The following is a 20,923-nucleotide window of genomic DNA, read 5'->3' as shown; positions in this document are numbered from 1 at the left end:
TTTTTGGGTTTTTTTAATTTCCAACAATTCTTTAAACCCTACTACAAACCTAAACATTCCCCTTACATCCTAAAATCTTGTATTACCCTGCTTATTTCCAGTAATCCATCATTATAATAATTCTGTTGCATTTCTCAACTCCTTTGTCCTTCTCTCCCTCCATCATACTTTTTTTTTTTTTTTTTTTTTTTTTTTTGCAGTACGCGGGCCTCTCACTGCTGTGGCCTCTCCGGTTGCGGAGCACAGGCTCCGTACGCGCAGGCCCAGTGGCCATGGCTCACGGGCCGAGCCGCTCCGTGGCATGTGGGATCCTCCCGGACCGGGGCATGAACCTGCGTCCCCTGCATTGGCAGGCGGACTCTCGACCACTGCACCACCAGGGAAGCCCCCTCCATCATACCTCTAAGACAAAATCCCAACCCTGGTTAAAACCCAATCTTGGGCTTGTGCAGTCTTCCATCAGAACAGCTGAACATGGCTAAAGATAAAATATGATTTATTTTGCTTTAAATTTATAATCACAAATTTTTTAAAAAAATTTTTTATATGATCACAAATTTCAAATGAGCCTTTAGTGCTGCTTGACATCCCTACTATGTTCTCTCAGTTAGTTCACTTACCACTGTCCAAGGTGATGATTTCACAACTTCTGCCTTCAAACATCTAACCACTCCCCTACCCCTTCCTGACTCCTAGCTTATGGCCTTCCTTTATATTCTACTACGAAAACAGGAGCAACCAAAAGAGAACGTCCTCATTTTTCTACCAGCAATCTATCACCTTGTTTCCATCTCTACCTGTGCTTTGAGCCTATTAAAATAGATGAATTGTCCCCTGTTCCTAACCAAGACCAACCTCTCCACTTTGGGGCTAGATCCCAGCTCCTCCCACCTACTCAGGATCTTTGCTTCTGCTTTTGTCACTCCACTCTCCTGTGTGATTAGTTTCCCCCTCTTTTCTGTATTATTTCTATCAGCAGAGAAATACACTTTTTCTCTCCATTGAGTAAAAAGAAAAAGCGTCTTTAACACCAGGAAACTCCAGCTGTCTCCCATTTTTATTTTCTCCTTAGAATCATCTCTAGGGTGTTGTCTCCTATTCATGAACTCATTCCAGTTACACTGTCATAACCAATGTGTCACTGAAAACCCTCTTCTCAGTGTCACCAATGACCTCCACATTTGCCACTGCCAGTATTCAATTCTCAGTCTTCCTTTGACCTCATCTTTTTTGAGGGTATAGTTGATTATATCCTCCTTTAAACAGAACAAAACTTTCTTACCAAGTATGTCAAACAAGTATAAAGTATGGAAAATAATGTGATGGATCCTCACGTACCCTTCTCCCCGCCTCAACAAATATCTCATGGCCAGTCTTGTTTTACCTTTACCCTAGCCACTTCCTTTTCCAGTATATTTTGAGAAAATACTAATTGTCTTATTATGTTCTTTGTAGGTGTCTTTTTCATTAAAATCTTTAAAAAACAAGGACTCCTTAAAAATATATATGTAGTCACAATACTATAATGACACATAAAAATTTAATTACAATTCTGTAATAACATCAACTAATAACATCAACTAGCCAGCCAGTGTTCAAATCTCCAATCTCCTTGGTTAATTCTTCTGGGGTTTTTTTTTGTTTTTTTTTTACAGTTGAAGCAGGTTGAAATAAAGTTAATTGATTCCATTGCATTGCTGTGTCTCTAAAATATATCTGTAGGTTTCTTCTCTTCTTAATTTTTTTCCTTGATTTATTCTTTTGAAGAAAATGGATCTTTTGTTCTCTTTCCCACATTCTAGATTTTGCTGGTTGCATCATTTTTTACGTCTGAGCCCTGGATGCCCAATAGACTGGTCCTTATATCTAGAGGCTGGATCAGATTCCAGTTGATTTGGGGAGGACAGAATTCTCTTTACAGATGGTGGTGTCTAGTTAGCTCTCTTTTTGTGATTTGGGTAGCTATTGATGATCAATGCCTAGTCCGTTATTTCACTGAAGACTGCAAAATGGTGATATCAGATTCCTGTCATTCCTTCATTTATTAGTTGGAGGACTTCTATACAAATAAACTTTCCCTCATCAACTGTTTGGTTATCCTGAAGTATAGTTCATATAGAAAAAGCAGGATAAATATTTCTTTTATCAGTTTTTTAAATGAGTCCGTTTCATAGTATCCTTCCTCCAAAGGTAATTGGTTTGTTTCTGAAGTGTCAGTGTAAACAAATCCATTAAAACCATAGTTCATTTGGTTTAGTCCATTGTAATTATTATTCATGTTGATACACAAAATTGTCCCATCTTGGATGAGTGGGAACCTTTTGAACTTGACTCCCAAGCTTCTGAAATGACCACTCTAGCCTTTTGAAGCCCTTCTTTCTCATATAATAAGAATTTTCAGTCTTATCTTGTATATTTCCTGCCGTTTTAGTAATGGTGGTTAGAGATCACAGTCTGGGCACTGGCATGCTTATTGCTACCAGGTTGGTTGTCATGTACCTCTCTCCAGTTTACATGTAGGATCATAGTGTTGTAACTTCTTTGACTTTATATACTTGTATCCCTTTTCTTTTATGCCTAAAACCTTTGTTCCTACCTATATCCTCCCTTCTTGAAATACTGTCTACACAAGGCTTCCAGGCCTCTATGGAGGTTTACCTGCTGCTTGGCTGCTTCTTTCAGATTCCTTTTATAGATCTTACTCTTTTCAATCTCTAACTAATGAAGTGACCCAGAGTTCAGTCTTTGGACAACTTCTTGACTGCTCTCCCATTATTTTAAATATCATCTCTAAATAAAGTCTATCTGCCAGTAATTCCTTAGACTTTTATCTCTTGCCTAGACATCTACACTGAACTCCAAACTCCTAACTTTAACATCTGCACTCAGAAGTCCAGAAAGCATTTTAAACTGAACACATCTACAAAAGACGTATTTTTTTTTTCTCCCCATATATGCTATCCCTCAGGTTTTCCATTTTAGTAAGACCCACTCTGCTTGCACGCTGGTTCCTATATATTTTGTTGATAAAGCAGCCTAGAGTGCTCTTTTTAAAATGTAATGCACATTATGGCACACCTTCATTCGTCAGCCCTTCAGTGGCTTCCTAGCACACTTAGAATGAGATCTAATCTTGAATGAAAGCCAAGATCCTTACAGTGCCACCTCCATAAGGCAGTTTCTGCCCTTCCTGATACTCTTCATGGAATAGCATCGCGAGCTGACATAGTTTATTCTAGACTCTAGAAACAATTTTATTGGTGTAAAACATGTTAAACCATCTGAACTCTGAGCACACTTGTCCTTGTGAGAAACAAATGTTAAGTGTATTATGATTTACTCTTTTGAGTTTTTCCATTAACAGTCCTTTTCATCTTTGTTCATTTGTTTCATTATCTGTTAATCTTCACAAAGAATATCCATAACAAGCACCAAAGTTGAAGAAAATTTATGGTAGAAAAATGTAAATTGAGGGACTTCCCTGGAGGTCCAGTGGTTAGGACTCTGCACTTCCAATGCAGGGACACGGGTTCGATCCCTGTTGGGGGAACTAAGATCCCACATGCCACGTGGTGCAGCCAAAAATAAGAAATGAAGAAAAACGTAAATTGATTAGAGTGACTTAGGTGTAGCCCACCCTTATTTAGCTATTGTGTGGCGTATCCAGCTGGGGAAACCCTGGCTTTCTAGAATCGTATTTATAAAAAATTCCACTGGGCCGGTGTAATGTTTTCAAAACATGAACTGCATCTTCAACACCTTGACTAGATTTGGGATATTGGCTTTCCAGCTCCTGTTTTCAGTTTGGAGGGATGTGTATGTGTCAGTGTCAGGGGCAGGGGCAGCAATTTCCACAGATGACTCATTTTACCCATATTACACATTATTACACACATCCTCTGATTGTGTCCTCAAATAGCCCTCCAAGGAAGGCACAGTATAATCTATGTAGCAGTTGAAGAAACCAAGACCTAGATGGGTAAAGGGGTTTACCAGAGGCCAGGCAGCTAGGAAATCGAAGAGAGAGGGGATTAAAACCCAGGTCATCTGATTCCAGATTCCTTGCTCTTCCTTATTCCTTTCCTCGCCTCTCTGGTATCATTTAGTGTAACCTACTTGGTCAGGCACTGTTTTAGTAGATCCCTTTACAGATTCGATTACTTCTCATAGTCACTCTGTGAGATGGCTCTTCCCATTTTACAAGTGAAGAAAGCAAGGTTCAGAGACTATGTAATTTGTTCTAGATCACCCCACTAGTAAGCGTAAGAATCATTATTTGAACCCAGGTACTCCTGACTCCTCAGTCTGTGTCCTCACTCCACTGTTCTGTGCTGCCTCTCTATCTGCTGTTGTTTTTAATCAATTTTGAATCACTTGCTAACTGTTTTAGTTTATTTTTGCCTTTTTTTTTTTTAGGTTATTCTATATTTGTTGTTAAGGGTGATCTGCCAGACTGTGAAGCTGACCAACTCCTACAGATGATCAGGGTCCAACAGATGCATCGACCAAAACTTATTGGAGAAGAATTAGCACAACTCAAAGAACAGAGGTAAAATTGAACTTGCAGTATGGAATGTATGATAGTATTTCATTGCAAAAATTAAATTTTCATGCTTACACTGAAGATGAGGTCCTTTTATTATTGGTGATGTTTTTTAGACCTTTATGTTTTAGTGAAGTTTATTGGTTTAACCATGGATCAACTCTGAATTATTTAAATATACTTAGATTCACATCACAATAAAACCTTTATATTATTAGACCTTGTCTGCCAGAAAATATGTAAGTTTTGACTTACATAAAATAAAAATCTTTGGTTTATAAATGTCTCTGTTATATCTAAAATAGAAGAGTGGTCTGCAGTTATTTTTAGTGCTTTTATTCTTTAGAGTCCAGAAAACAGATCTAGAACGCGTCCTAGAAGCAAACGATGGATCAGGAATGTTAGACGAAGATGAGGAGGATTTGCAGAGGGCTCTGGCACTAAGTCGCCAAGAAATTGACTTGGAAGATGAAGAAGCAGATCTCCGCAGGGCCATTCAGCTCAGCATGCAAGGTATGGACATTCCGACACATACTTTATTCATTGTTGAAGAACTGATTCAGATCATTCTTAGTTCTTCTGGAAGTTAATGTACTATTGGTAGAAGTTCTTGGACAGTCACTGCAGAAGCAATAGCTATGTACAATCAGTTATTGTTTTTTAGATTTCTTTTAAAACAACTTTTTACGGCTTGTGTTATATTAGGACTAGTTTTATTTTTATTTCTGGTTATTCCACTTGGTTATAATACTGTGCTAACACAATAGCAAACTGAGGTCAATCATTGTGAGGTCAGTGGGCCCTTACCCAGACCAACTGTTCTAAAAATGTATGCTAGTGCACATGAAGGAAGGCCTGGACAGAGAAAGTAAATTGATTTTACAAAACTCTAACAATTAGTGGCTGTGCAGCTTACAGCTTAAGCCCACTTTCGTGAGCCCACTTTTTTAGTGATATAAGCCCATCAGCTGAGAGTAAAGATGCATCCCTCAGGGAATCCAAGCTGAGGGAGTTGTCTGGGATGTTGTTCAAAGGGGCTTACTTAAAAGTGTGAGAGGTTTTCTTTTCTTTTTTTCTTTGATAGTTTTGTTTTTGTCTAATGTGAATTTGCCTTCTACTTTCTAATGAAATTACTTGTCAATCGAATTCCTTAAATATCTAAATAAGGAATTCACAGGTGTGCCAGGAGACTCATGAGTAGTCCATATGGTGTGCAGGCCCATTTTGGATTAGTAGAGCCTTGCTAGATTAGCCCAGTAATGGACAGACACCAGCTTTAATAGTTTTAGATATTTCTGTGTACTTTCCTTTCCTTTCCACTTTATTTCACAGTTTGTGCAGAATCTCTGATTGGTGCAATTATGAAGTAAGAACGTGGAAACATACTTAAGTTGTTGTAGTACCCAAATGTTTCAGGATAGAGGGATACAGAGAATGGGTTTGTTTTGTGATCATCCACTTTGAGTTGCTTCTAGGGATTCTATGCCTTTGAAAGTGCAGATTCATTTCTAATAAGAGAGCACACAAGTGTGGCATTAATTATTTCTCCTACCAAGTTGGTCGTTGGGCTTACCTCCTCACATCCACTACATCACAGATGGGTAACAGCTTTGGCTCTAGTGGACACAGGTTAGATGTGAACTGCCTTATTCAGATTCTCCCTGAGACTTTCAGAGCCTTTCTTACATTTACAGAATGGTACAGAATATTTTTGAGAACAAAACTTTTCAAAAGTTCCTTCACATAAGTATAAACATATTATTGCTTGATTTGGTAAATAAAATAGTTTTCTGTTCTGTTTTATTTTGTTTTCAGGTACTTCCAGAAATATATGTCAAGATACTCCACAGACGTCAGGTACACATCTTACTTCAGAAGAGCTACGGAAGAGAAGAGAAGCCTACTTTGAAAAGTAAAGTAGTTGGTACAATATTAAAATTGCATATTTAATATTTACCTTGGCTGTTTTGTCTATTTGTAAACATACAGCTTTGACTTAAACCATTTATTTTATTGAGGGTTCTCTCCTTTTTTAAAATACTGGTTACTGCCTGACCCTATGAGCATTTGAATGTATTTTTAAAAAATTTGTAGCTAGGGCTTCCCTGGTGGCGCAGTGATTGAGAGTCCGCCTGCCGATGCAGGGGACACGGGTTCGTGCCCCGGTCTGGGAAGATCCCACATGCCGTGGAGCGGCTGGGCCCGTGAGCCATGGCCGCTGAGCCTGCGCGTCCGGAGCCTGTGCTCCACAACGGGAGAGGTCACAACAGTGAGAGGCCTGTGTATCGCAAAATAAATAAATAAATAAATAAAAATAAAAATTTGTAGCTAATAAACTGTGAAATCAAATATAGTTTTAGGGGAAAACTTTGCCCTAGTACTAATTAAATTTACATGAAATAGGGTGAAGGAAACCCTGTAAAATTCGTCATCAAAAGGAAAATGGAATTGGGTCAAGGCAAGAGCAAAGCCTAATGATCCTTTGAATGTACTTCTTGGTTACTTGGACCAACCCTGCGAAGTTCTCCTGTGAATTAATAGGAAAAACAGCATTTGCAGTAGGGGAACATGCCCCCAAATAGAAGTGATGGTTAATTGTTCCACTCATTGCCACGGTAGCGGGGTACTGCAGGCCCATCAGCATCAGGGACATGAGGGTAACCATAAATCTGAATCATCAGCTCCTAAAACCTAACTTTGTGCCCAGGTTTATAAGTGCTTTCAAAATAGAAATTTCACCTATAAAATTATCCTTTCCAGTAACTGTCACTCACGTCTTCATCCCTTTTTCTTTTTTTAATGATATAACTTAATCTTAAGATCACAAGATCTATAATGATACTCAGATCCTCTGATCCCAGGTCAGAAAACAAAGGCCAGTGGCTGAGTCTGGCCTATTATTTACTATATTTCAACAATTCTAAGGTGCACATTTTTTCACAGGTCAACATCTCTGCAATTCAGAAGACTCGTACACATCAGAGTTGGTAGTACTTCAGTAGTATATAGAATGTTAGAGCATTTTACATTTGATGGTATAATGAAGATAATATTTACTTTGTTTTCTGTTTTTTTTTTTTTAAGTCACAGCTCAGAAGTATATGAAGGAAAGTTCTGATCAACTGACATCCTCTTAATGTGAGATATTTCTAGTCTTTATTCAGTGATAGATTAATGGTCTTAATGTGAGATATTTCTAGTCTTTATTCAGTGATAGATTAATGGATTTAATTATGTTTAAAATTTCAAAATAGTGCTTATTAGTGCTTGTCACTCCCTTTTAAATTTTAAAATTAACTCTTTTTATTTTTTAATTATGATAAACTTCAAATTTATATAAAAGTAGAGAAACCAGCATAAGGAACCCCTATTTATCTGTTGCCCAGATTTAACAGATATCAGCACATGGGCCATCTTGTTTTATTTTTATGCCCCCATCTCCCATGCTTTCTACTCTCCCAGCCCCAGGGTGGGATTATTTTGTAACAAATCTAAGTCATCATACTGCATCTGTATTAATTTCTGTGTGTGTCTCTAAAATATATGTTTCTTTCTTAATATAGCCAAATGCTCTTGTCATACAATAATGGAATAATTATCACATATGATTATTAATGGTAGTTCTATAATATCATCAACTATCTAGTTGTTGCTAAAAATAGCTTTAAATGTTTAATTCGATTAAAAAATATTTTGGAAATTTTATTTTTAGAGATATCTAAATTAAAAAAACATAATCCTACCTTTAATAACTGATGTGAGTGTTTTGGCAGTCATACGCTTCTAGTCACACAAACGCCCATATATTGTATATCAGTTATACCCATTTTCCCATGATACTAAATATTCTTTGTAATAGGCTATGTTATATTTCATAAAATGAATTTATGGGGTTTCCCTGGTGGCGCAGTGGTTGAGAGTCCGCCTGCCGATGCAGGGGACGCGGGTTCGTGCTCCGGTCTGGGAAGATCCCACATGCCGCGGAGCGGCTAGGCCCGTGAGCCATGGCCGCTGAGCCTACGCGTCCAGAGCCTGTGCTCCGCAACGGGAGAGGCCACGACAGTAAGAGGCCCGCGTACCGCCAAAACAAACAAACAAACAAAAAAAAAACAAAAAAATGAATTTATGTATCACAGTTTATGAACCTTTTGATTTTTGCTATTATAATAATGCAATGAACAATCCTTGTATTGACTTTATGCCTCAAACCTATCATCATTTCTGCTAATTATTCTGAGAATTTCAGATTACTAAGTTAAAGGACATGAACATTTTTAAGGCCTTGGTACAGATTTCTAAACTGCTCTCCAGAACAGTTTCCAAGTGATACTTCTGCCATGCTTTTTTTCAGACTTCAATTTTTTCCAGAATAAAATGGTCCAAACAGACATACTTTATAGAGAAACTATAAAATTCACAAGTACGTGTAAGAAAAAGAAAATGTCTTTAAAATATAAAAACAAATCCCTCTTTTTTTTTAAAAAAAAAGGTTTTTAGATTTTTTTGGATTAAAAATGTAGAACTTCCAATGAGTTAAACTTTTTAGAATACAAAGGATAATGCAGTAACATTCCATAATGACTAAGTAAGTTATAACAAGCGCAATGCCAGCTATAACTAATGCAGGTGTTTTATTCAACGTTGCACCCTTTTTTAAATGTTTGAGTCTCCTTTCTGACTGGGGCAGTTGATTGGGTAAGAAAGTACTGTGATGGTTTCCAGCTTCGGCTTACTATCCTCTGCCTCCTGGTTTGGCCTTGAAAATACAGGTGAGAACTTGAGTAGAACTAGAGAATATTTTACAGTTACTTGTTGCTGACTAGAGATAAGAGCTAACTTCTTGGGGTTTCTTTTTAACTTTGGCTAGCATTCAGAATCTTGTAGGACTCATTAGTGAAGGAGCTGAGAAACTAATTTTTGCCTTTCAGTAGAATTCCTGATTACTACACCTATATGGGTCCTTGTCTCAATACCTTCTATTTTGGAGAACTTGGCTCTAAGGTTATGGAGCCGTTTCTTCCCTCTGATTCTTTCCAAACTGACCCTGGTGCTAATTTGTTTTTCATTGAAATGTATAGGCTTTTTTTTTTTTTCCTGTAGAGTGTTTGAAGCTTCACACTTAATATAGTAGCCACAGTGGTCATGCATTAAGCATGAAAATGCTGTTGAAAGTCTACCTGTTGCAAATTCATAGTTTATGAGTAAGAGTTGTTAAGTGATATTTTCGTAGCCATGATATTTTTTCCAGTGGTAATCTCCAAATCCATGGTACCTATCATAAAACCCTGAGCAAAACTCTGCTGTGTCAGCTATGTCATTGTAAAACCTTAACTCACATGTTATGTGCATCAGATGAGGCAGTGTGTAAAACTGTTCTGTAAACTGTGAAGTAGCCTACAGGTATATGTCAGTGTTATTAATGCCTTCTCCAGCTCTGAATACCACAGACCCAGACCGGGGTCCCTCCTAATCCTGTGTTTTAAATATAAGCAACAGGGCTTCCCTGGTGGCGCGGTGGTTGAGAGTCTGCCTGCCAATGCAGGGGACACGGGTTCGTGCCCCGGTCTGGGAAGATCCCACATGCCGCGGAGCGGCTGGGCCCGTGAGCCATGGCTGCTGAGCCTGCACGTCCGGAGCCTGTGCTCCGCAACGGGAGAGGCCGCAGCGGTGAGAGGCCCGCGTACCGGAAAAAAAAACAAAAAAAACCCGAAATAGCTACCAGTGACTCCTTTTGTACAATGTGTTATTTTTGTGGTGAAAATACCTACCCATTAATTTGCCTGATAAATTCGAATTTTCTAAGTTTTCTAGGATCAGAACTGTGATGCTTTTCAGTAATTTATATGAGACTGATTGCTCTTTTATTTTTAATTGAAGTATAGTTGATTTATAATGTTGTATTAATTTCAAATATAGAGCAAAGTGATTGAGTTTTAGATATATATATTCTTTTTCAGATTCTTTTCCATTAGAGGTTATTACAAAATATTGAATATAGTTCCCTGTGCTATCCAGTAGGATCTTGTTTATGTATTTTATATATAGTAGTGTGTATCTATGAATCCCAAACTCCTAATTTATTCCCCCCATTCCCCTTTGGTAACCACAAGTTTGTTTTCTATCAGACTGCTTGCTCTTGCCTTCTTTTGTGGTGTTCATGCCAGTGACTCTTCTGTTGTGTGGAACCGTTTATTTTCCACGTGAATATTTTTTCTCGTGGCATATTTATTCTTAGGTTTTGTTTTTTAAATACACATTCACTCTTGAATGTTTCAGGCAGCAGCAGCAGCAAGATCCACCAGGACATCCATGTGAAAAGCCGAACACAAGTTCAGGAGCACTTGACAGTGATCTCGGTACGCCTCTCTGATCCTATATCCCATTTGTTATCTGCATGCTCTGTTTGACACCCAGACTCCATGTGATTTTTGGCTTTATAGGCTTTTTTTCTCCTCGCTTTCATTATATTGAAACTCTTGAAGGAATTGGTAATGTACCAAACTTTCTTGGCTTAAGGAGTAGGCTAACTCCTTAGTGTGTATCCTTAAGTGCCCTTGAAGCACTTAAACAATGTTTTGCTTTAAAATTGTAAACATCACTTGCAACTTCACAGTAATTCGTACATTCTCCAAAAGTTTCTCAGAGATAATGAATATTAGTAGGTGGAAAATAAGTTCATTTTACCACTGGGAAAACTGAAAGCACCTGAGTGTAGTCCAGATTACAACAAAGAAATCTAGAGTTACTCCTCAGGCCTTGGTTTAATAATAGGTCTTAAACTTTGGCCAATTATTGGTAGTAGAAATCGAATGAGAAGGAAACTGTACATGACAAAGAACTTTTAAGTAGAATATGTAAAGAACTCTCAAAACTAAAATAAGAAAACAATTCAAAAAGATGAGTGAAGGATTTGAACAGACACTTCACCAAATATATGGATGACAAATAGCACATGAAAACATGCTCAACATCACTAGTCATTAGGGAAATGCAAATTAAACCCACAATGAGACACCATTACACACCTACAAGAATGGCTTAATAAAAAATTAAATTAACAATACCAAATGCGGCAAGAATCAGAGCAACTGGGACTCATACATTGTTAGCAGGAACGTAAAATGGTACAGCAATTTTGGAAAACGGTTTACTATTTTCTTAAAAACTTAAACGTACACTTAACCATGTGATCCAGTAGTCGCACTCCTAGGTATATAACCGAGAGAAAAGAAAATTTAGGTTCATACGAAATCTTGTATATGAATCCTTACAGCAGCTTTGTTCGTAATAGCCCCAAACTGGAAACTGCTTACATGTTGTCCTTCAGCTGGTACATGCCACAGAAACTGCTGCATCCAAACAGTGGACTATTATTAGCAATAAAAAGGAATGGGGCTTCCCTGGTGGCGCAGTGGTTGGGAGTCCGCCTGCCGATGCGGGGGACGCGGGTTTGTGCCCCGGTCCGGGAGGATCCCACGTGCCGCGGAGTGGCTGGCCCGTGACCCATGGCTGCTGGGCCTGCGCGTCCGGAGCCTGTGCTCCGCGGCGGGAGAGGCCACAGCAGTGAGAGGCCCGCATAGCGCAAAAAAAAAAAAAAAAAAAAAAAAAAAAAAGGAATGAATGGGTACTTTTTCCTAATCATTCTGCTAAGTATAGCTAACAACCCCAGACATTTGTATAAAACAAATATCAGAAGAATCTGAAAGGTAGAAGACAGACTGGCTGAGAAGCTCAGGACTAGAGGAAGACATAGTGGTCAGTATTCTGGATTTTCTTTTTGCCCCAAGAAAAGCCTGCTCTATGGAGCCAAAAGGGACTACTTGGCAAGACAAAAACTTTTAGATAATAAACACTCTAGTCCAGCCAGCCTGGACTAGGTAAATAAACTGGTCCTATTGCCACCCTACCCCATTGACAAAGGCCAAGTAACGTAATGAGGCACATCTCCCGCCTCTCTGGGCCAGAGTGGTGTCAGAAAAAGCCAAGTGGAGAGCTGGGATTTTCTTTTCCTCCAGGAGACAATGATGCCCCCTTTCCCATGGTGTCAGTGGTCTTAGGGAGCCTGGACTTCCACCTAGCAATAAAGAGGCATCCTTCTGGCTTGTCGCCTGGGTGATGTCAGAAGAGGTATAGTGGAGAATCAGGCCATCACTGATTTGAGGCAGTAATGAGGAGACCACCCCCACAGTGCCAGTGAGAAGCAGTAACGAGGCATTCCAACCCCTCCCAATCAGGCAGGTATCAGTGGGAAGCCGGAACTCCCACGGATGTTCAACAGTAGTGGTCACACACACCCTCTCCCCATCTGGAAGCAGCGGGGCACCACCCCTTTTCTGCCACTGGTGCTCATGTCAGAGGAGGCCTGCTGAAAGAGGAGATTTAAATAAGATTCACGGGACTTGCCTGGAGGCGCAGTGGTTAAGAATCCGCCTGCCAATGCAGGGGACACGGGCTCAAGCCCTGGTCCGGGAAGATCCCACATGCCGCGGAGCTACTAACCCTGTGTGCCACAACTACTGAACCTGCGCTCTAGAACACGGGAGCCACAACTACTGAGACCGCGTGCCACAAGTACAGAAGCCCGTGCACCTAGAGCCCGTGCTCTGCAACAAGAGAAGCCACCTCAATGAGAAGCCCTCGCACCACAACGAAGAGTAGCCCCCGCTTGCCACAACTAGAGAAAGCCTGCGTGCAGCAATGAAGACCCAACGCAGCCAAAAATAAAATTATTTATTTAAAAAAATAAGATTCACATTCTTATAAGATAATACCCCAAATATCCAGGATTCACTTAAAAATCACTTGTCATATCGAGAGCCTAGAAAATTTCAACTTGAATGAGAAAAGACAATCAGTAGACACCATCACCAAAATGACACTGATGTTAGAATTATCTGGCAAGGATTTTAAATTAGCAGCCATCATAAAATGCTCCAGTGAGCAGTAATGAACATGCTTGAAACAAATGAAAAAAATAGCCTTAGGAAAGAGAGAGAAGATATAAAGAAGAACCAAATAGAAATTTTAGAACTGAAAAATAACAATAACTGAAATTTTGAAACTCAGTGGACAGATGCAACAGGTGGATGGAAGGACAGAGAAAAGAATCAGTGTGAACTCGACAGAACAGTAGATATTACCCATTCTGAGCAAAAAGAGAATTAGACTGGAAAAAATTAACAGAGCCTGAGACCTGTGGGGAAGATCTAACATTTGTGCCATGAGAGTTCCAGAAGGAGATGAGAAAGAGGGTATAGCTGAAAGAGTATTTAAAGAAATAATAGCTGAAAATTCCCCAAATTTGGCAAAAGGTACCAACCTACGGATTCTAAAAGCTGAGTGAACCTCAAACAGAATAAACGCAAAGAAATCCATGCCAAAACACATCGTAGTCTAACTTCTGAAAACTGAAGACAAAAAAAAAAAATCTTAAAATCAGCTAGAAACAGCTTGCCTACAGCAATTTGCGTGACGTCAGATTTCTCATCTGAAATCGTGGAGGTCAGAAGGAAGTGACAGACGTTTTTCAAGTGCTGAAAGAAGAGAAGTCTCAACCCAGAATTCATGAAATTTTCTTCAGGAATGAGGGGGAAAATAATGGCTAAAGGAAGTTCTCTAAACAGAACTGTTAAAAAGTAATTTTGAAACATCAAGAGGGAAAAAAGAACAGTAGAAAGAATAAAAATATGGGTAAGCACAACAGAATTTCCTTTTCAGTTTTCTAAATTACATTTGATAACTGAAGGAAGAATTGTAACATTGATTTGGTTTTTAGCGTAAAATATAGGAAGTACTAAAGGCAGTTACAAACAGGGGAACGTAAAGGGAGATAAGACTTCTAACTTTCATTTGAACTGGTATAGCCACTCTGGAAAATAATTTGGTAATTTCTATAAAAACTGAACATACATTGACCATGCAACCAGCAGTTATATTCCCATTTAATACCAGATAAATGAAAACTTCCATCCATGCAAAAACCTGTACATGAATGTTCATAGCAGCTTTATTTGTCATGATCAAAAACTGGAAAAAAACAAATGTCCTACAGTAGGTGAATGGTTAAACACGCTGCGGTACCTCCATACCATGGATACCACTCGGGATTAAAAAGAAACCAACTGTGGACACATGCAACAGCTTGGATGCATCTCAAGGGCATTATGCTGAGTGTAAAAAAAAAAAATCTCAAAAGATCTTATACTGTATGATTCTATGTGTATAACATTCTAAAAACGACATTTATAGAGATGGAAAGCAAATTAGTGGCTGCCTGCAGTTAGGGAAGGTGGGGGGGAAGAGAAGTGGGTGTGACTAAAAAGGGATGGCAGGAGGGAGATCTTGATGGTGCCATACAGTTCTCTGTCTTGATTGCGGTGGTGGTGGTTACACGAATCTACATGTATGACGAAGTCCCAATATTCAGATTTAGGTTTGAGCTGTAGTTATGTAAGATTTAATTATTAGGTGAAATTTAGCCAGAGTGTACACAGGACCTCTCTGAACTATCTTTGCACCTTCCTGTGAGTAAATAATTATTTCTCAGAACAAACTTTTTTAAACTAATTCATCATCGATAGACACAAAGTTAAAATTTCTTCCCTTTAGCTGAATGCTTTTAAGTGAAAGATGCCATACTGAAAGGCTACATACATAATGATGATTCCATTTGTGTTGACATGCAGGAAAAGGCAGAACTGTAGGGCAGAGAACTGATCAGTGGTTGCCTAGACTTAGGGCTTGGGGATTGACTACAAAGGGGCAGGGCGAGGGAATATTTTTGGTCAGTGGGACGGTTCTGTAGCTGGGTGATGATAATGGTATACCACTCTATGTATTTGTCAAAACCTACAGAATTATAAAAGTGGATTTTATTGTATGTAAACTTTTAAAATCAACAAAGGAAACTATAGTAGTCAAACAGTTTCTAAGAGCTTACCTTTTGATGACTTTGGGAATTTTCTAGAAATTTCTAAGAAACATGTGTTTTATCCCCAACAGGTGATGCTATGAGTGAAGAAGACATGCTTCAGGCAGCTGTGACCATGTCTTTAGAAACTGTTAGAAGTAATTTCAAAACAGAAGGAAAAAAATAATATCTTTCACAAATCATTTAGATATTCAGTCTTTCCAATATTGTCCTGTGTGTTTACAGCATAGGGTCCATTTTGGTAATGTGTCAAAGAGAACAATTTTCAACAGAGGAAATAAGACTTAGGTGGTTTGCAAACAAAAAGTTGAGAGGGTGAAAAATACATCCGTTGTAGGACTAAATAACGATCCTCCAAACACTAGCCAAAGAGGCATTCAGCAATTAAAGAAATTTAAAATAGTTTTCTAACTGTTCTTTTTTCTTTTTTGAGTGTGCAATATCTAACATGTTTAAAATTAGGGCATTTTTCTTGGCTCTTTTTGCAGACCAACTAATTATAACCAGCTATTGCCACAGAACTTTTCCCCCACATTTTATCTTCTTTTCCTTCCTTCTGCATAGGGAATTTGGCTGACTTTCATCATCTAAAAGTTGCTCTTATTTCTCTTTAACCAAATTAACCTTTTAGGACAGTGTCTCCTCTGTGTTGATAATAGTAACAGTTCCAGAAGGATAAGCTGTTTACCCTCTGACTATGTATTGTGCACTTGGGTGTTTTCTCATGTTATTTTCTCTGATCACAGTTTCTCTGCTACGTGGTTTTCATTACTTTCTACAACTCTTTTGAAAGATGGTAATGTTTCTTGAGGTTTTGCTTTTTAAGCCCTCTCAGATGGGATCATTATTTCATGATTCTGGTGCATTCCTAAACTCTGAAATCAGCTCTGCACAAGTATTTGAGAATAAATGAGAATTTTGTTAATGTGTGAGCACATCCTTTCCCAAATGCTTTGTGAATGTCTTCTCAGTTATGTCAGAACTGTATAGGTTTGCTGTAACCCTCTTTCCTGCACCTTGTTATTTCCTTTTCTTTTCCAATTGAGAAAAATAGGAGAAGCATAGTGTGCAAGTTTCCTACTGTTATAAAACAACATCCAGTGCCCACCATGAATGTATGATAGATAAAATTTGGCCTTCAATTTTAGTAGGAGTTTCATTTTATTTTTCCTCTTGTGACTGGAGCTGTCTGTTCTGTTTACAATTGATTCATGAAGTGCAGATGTCTGCTTCTGCTGTACATCTTTTAGTAGGTATAGTCTGCCAGAGATAATGATCTAGAACATGAAAATAACTTACCAACAAAACTACATTTAAATTTATACTGTGATTTAACACGTGCATCATGTTTAAATAGCTTAGAATTACAGAAGTCACAGTACTTACTGGGTTTGTGAATAAGAAAGTCTTTAGTTTTGACAAACATTCTTTAATTGGGATGCAGTTTCTTGCTGGGTCAATGCAGTGGGATGATTTCAGTGAAAATTAACCATGTCTCTCTGAAATGGACCTTTTAAATTCTGTCATCTACTCCCCTTCATTCTCCATCCCCTTTTGAAGCCCCTTTGAATGATGAATTGTTTAGAAGCTAAAATTTAAGAAGAAATTTCAGCGGACAACTTAGAAAATTAAAGTATGATATGTTGCCATATCCTGGTGTATGGCTACACACATTTTATCAGGGAAAAATTTTTGATGTAGGATTTATTGCTAACTGAAAAGAGATGAAAAACTGCCTTTTATTTATGATTATGAAATAGCTTTTTCTTGGATAGAGACAGATTTTTTTTTAGTCATTATTTTGTGCCAAGTAAGTTTTCTGAAGTTTCCCTTACATAAAATTAGATGGTTTTCTTTTAAAATCTAAAGTTTTCTTTTGACAATTGAAAATGTTTTAGAAGAATTACAAAACTTTAGAACTACAAGGGATGTTGGAGTTTGATACTACTCCCTATGATTTACAAACCAAAATATTTTAAGACTGGACATTTCTGTAGTTATCCCAAGTATGCTAGTCATATTTTCCATGGATATTCGGCCTGTATCTTTTCCCATTGAAAAATTATGTTAAACTTTTCATATATTTGAATTGATGAGCTACCTAATATAAAAATGAGAAAATGAATATACATTTAAGTTTTAACCTTAAGAGTTAGGGTTAGTTCTTATATTACACAGCCTTGTTAAAGCACTTAAAGAAATGTGGCATGTTGACCTTCGTTTGTTAGGGATTTTTTTAAAGCAGGGCCGAGCACACACTGGATATATTTGAATGTGTTTATTTAGTTGTGAAATTGTTATATTTGGCAGGCAGATTCAGAATCACTAGTGAACTGCCATCCTGTGTGGATTGGCATATATTTAACTGAACATTTAGATTCCATTTCTTAATCAGTTGGCCAGTATGAAAAGATGCCAGTGCTCATAACCACAGTAAGAAAATGTTAAAGTTACACAAAGCTATAGTTCACACATCAGGAAGTGCTGTTTACTTTAAACCACCTGCAAGTCAGGAACAATGCAATTCACTGTCCTAAGAACTTTATTTATATAAAGATTTCCATTCTGTTTTACCAATTGGGAACACCTTAATGTTTAATATTTAAACTATTGGTATCATTTTTCTAATGTATAATTTGTATTACCGGGATGAAATACGTACCATGACAATGCTAGTATTATAAGTAAAGTTTAAACAATCTTTGGAAATAACACTTTCATACTTACAGATGTCATGGATTTAATAAGTAGTTATTTATGTTTTAAAAATTCAGAGAAGTTAACATCTGATCTAAACCATCAATGTACATTTTTATAGTAATTAACATACGAATATTTCAGTAATGTAAATTGTTTGAGGGGGCTTCCCTGGTGGCACAGTGGTTGAGAGTCCGCCTGCCGATGCTGGGGACACGGGTTCGTGCCCCAGTCCGGGAAGAGCCCACATGCCGCGGAGCGGCTAGGCCCCTGAGCCATGGCCACTGAGCCTGCGCGTCCAGAGCCTGTGCTCCGCAACGGGAGAGGCCGCAACAGTGAGAGGCCCAAGTACCGCAAAAAAAAAAAAAAGTTTGAAAAGGTTGCTGCAGGTAAACTGTATATCAGCTCTAAGATCTTGGCCAAATAGTTTACAATTTGTAGAATATTTAAGGAGGTGCTTTTTTTCTTTAAAACTTAATTTTTCTTAATTAAGACTTTATTCATGCCAAAGTTAACGAGGAAAAACTCAACTAGTTGAGGATCATTATAGGCAAAACTACCCATAGTCTACATTATTTCATTTAATATTAAGTCAAATAAAGTAAATTTTATGCCAGTAAGAGCTTAAGTCACATTTTTAATGTCTGCATGTTTGATACTATTTTTAAACAGTATCAAGTTAGTGCCAAGATTTACTAAATGTCTTAAAATTGGCCCATTGGACCTGTGCAAATTCAAAAAAGGTTGATTCTCAGTGCATAAGCAAAATATAATGATAATAATTGAAATAGCCTAGAATGAAAACTAAATCTTGATGTTTTAAATTCTTAAGAGGATTCAATTCTTAAGAGGATTCAATATTGATGACTTTCTATTAAAAACTTTATCTGCAATTGGAGAGGTCTATGGCCACTACTTTCAAAGTAAATTGTTTGTTGTAGCTGGGCCCTAACAAGCATGGAGATGTTACAGATGTGACCTTAATTAAGAAAAATCAGATTGGATTAACTAATCATTTCAGCAATATAAGTAATTTTTCATATTTTCAAAATAAAAACTTTGCTTCATTTCTGGTCCATTTATAACCGTCATCTTTTGCTAAAGAGATGAACCAACTTCTTTTTTAAAGTCTTATACATAAAATATTTTTGTTCCATTTTGCTCTCATGAATGAGAAGATTATTGACATGGTTGGTTAATTCTTGGATTATCTTTTTTTTTTTAATTTGAAGAAAACCTCTGCTATTTTAATTTTTTTGCAAAATGGTCTGGCATGTTAAGAATTAATGCTAGTAACCACTTCCAAATTTATAGCAATTGGCATGTTTAATTATAATAGTGTATCAATAAATATTTTAAGACTATGGATTCATAGACTAGGAATGGGGAGCATTAGTGAAATATATGTGGAAATGCCTGATTCATTTAGGAAGCACTTCACTTGGCTCCTTCATATTTCAAAGTTGAATGTTTTCAGGAATTTTTTTTAAAGAGGAAAACATACATTTGAATGTGATTATCTAATTTCTACAACACTGGACTACTAGGAATAACTTTTTAAAAATTACTGTTCTGTACAAATAAACTTTGAAATTCAACTACCAAAAAACATCTGAAGTAAAAAGCATTCTTTTGGCCATGACACAAGTGCACTGTGGCAGTGCCATTTCTCAGGACCCAACTCTGCAGCCCTTCTGTGTGTGCTCCTCTGTCTGAGTTGTTTTGCCGTTAATACACACACAGGCCTTCCTGTCTGGTCCTTAGAAAAGCTGGGCTTCCAAAGCACTGTTGAACACTGAGGACACTGTTGTTAATGTGGATGTTCGATGAGTTGTATTTTAAATATCAAAGATTATTAAATAAAGATAATGTTTGCTTTTTTACTTCTGTTTTTATTTGTGTTTATTGTTAATTTATAGCTTTGCATTCAAAGTATGGTTGGAGCATCTACACCCTCAGAGCTTCTGAGAAATGCAGAGTTTCAGGCCACACTCCCACCTACTGGATCAGAACCTGCATTTTTAACAAGATCCCCAGGGGATTCACATGCAGAGTGAATTTGAGAAGCATTTTTTTATGGCTGTGGTGATGAATGAAGCAGGTCAGGGGAAGCCACTGATTCTCCATTCCAACTGCTGCTGCCAGAAGGCCTGTTGTTACTGGATCCTCTGATCTTTTCTAAGAGAGGCTAAGAATTCCATATTTTTATTTGAAATCTGATTTTAAAATGTTGGCTCAGTTGCTTTTTTAACCCTGAGAGCAAGCAGAGCACATTAGTGACAGTTTTAAGCGTGCCATTTTTCCTCATTTTATCCAACTCCGGACACCAGACTAACAATTGGAATCCACCTGGACTGACTGAGGGTTATAGAATCCTCAGGTTTTATAATGAGCATTGTATATCCATTTTACCCTTACTTAGGGTTGGGCACGAATTTTGAAACAAAAATTTCAAATTGATCACATGCATCTTTTTAGCATAACTTCATAGCTTAGTCCTCAGATGGACCAATCCAAATGACTCTGATCTCATCAACATCACCTGTGGGCCCTATGAAACGTACAAGTTGATTTGAATGCCCATTTTATGGTTAGCTAAGAACTTTTATAAAGGATAGGCAAACTTTGGGTTGTCCTTATCCTGAAGATTTGCGTGTTTCAGGATCCTTTCATCCATTTTGTGTCTGCATCGCCAATGCTCATCGTTTAATTTTATAGGTGATTCGGGTCCAGCTGACCTCTTACGCCTCTAC

The 20,923-nt window shown here is 37.8% G+C and overlaps 1 protein-coding gene across 6 annotated transcripts in view; it reads left to right on the top strand.

Annotated features, from left to right (window-relative positions):
- The window catches only part of ATXN3 (ataxin 3), a 33,496-nt gene extending 13,443 nt beyond the window's left edge, over positions 1-20,053 (top strand). For 5 of the 6 annotated variants that reach the window (XM_032623940.1, XM_032623942.1, XM_032623938.1 and 2 more), the window contains 5 exons: positions 4,417-4,549; positions 4,890-5,056; positions 6,359-6,455; positions 10,820-10,899; positions 15,545-20,053. In XM_032623940.1, coding sequence (XP_032479831.1) covers positions 4,417-4,549; positions 4,890-5,056; positions 6,359-6,455; positions 10,820-10,899; positions 15,545-15,639 — 572 coding nt within the window. In that variant the 3' untranslated portion in view covers positions 15,640-20,053. Of the gene's footprint in view, positions 1-4,416; positions 4,550-4,889; positions 5,057-6,358; positions 6,456-7,627; positions 7,682-10,819; positions 10,900-15,544 lie in introns of all 6 variants that reach the window. The other variant, XR_004348630.1, reaches the window with a different exon arrangement.
- Positions 20,054-20,923: the final 870 nt, after the last annotated feature.

Source organism: Phocoena sinus, chromosome 2 (assembly GCF_008692025.1).
Source record: "Phocoena sinus isolate mPhoSin1 chromosome 2, mPhoSin1.pri, whole genome shotgun sequence".
Classification (NCBI taxonomy): Eukaryota; Metazoa; Chordata; class Mammalia; order Artiodactyla; family Phocoenidae; genus Phocoena; species Phocoena sinus.
Note: the sequence above shows the minus strand (reverse complement) of the source record. Positions and strands in the feature narration are given on the sequence as shown.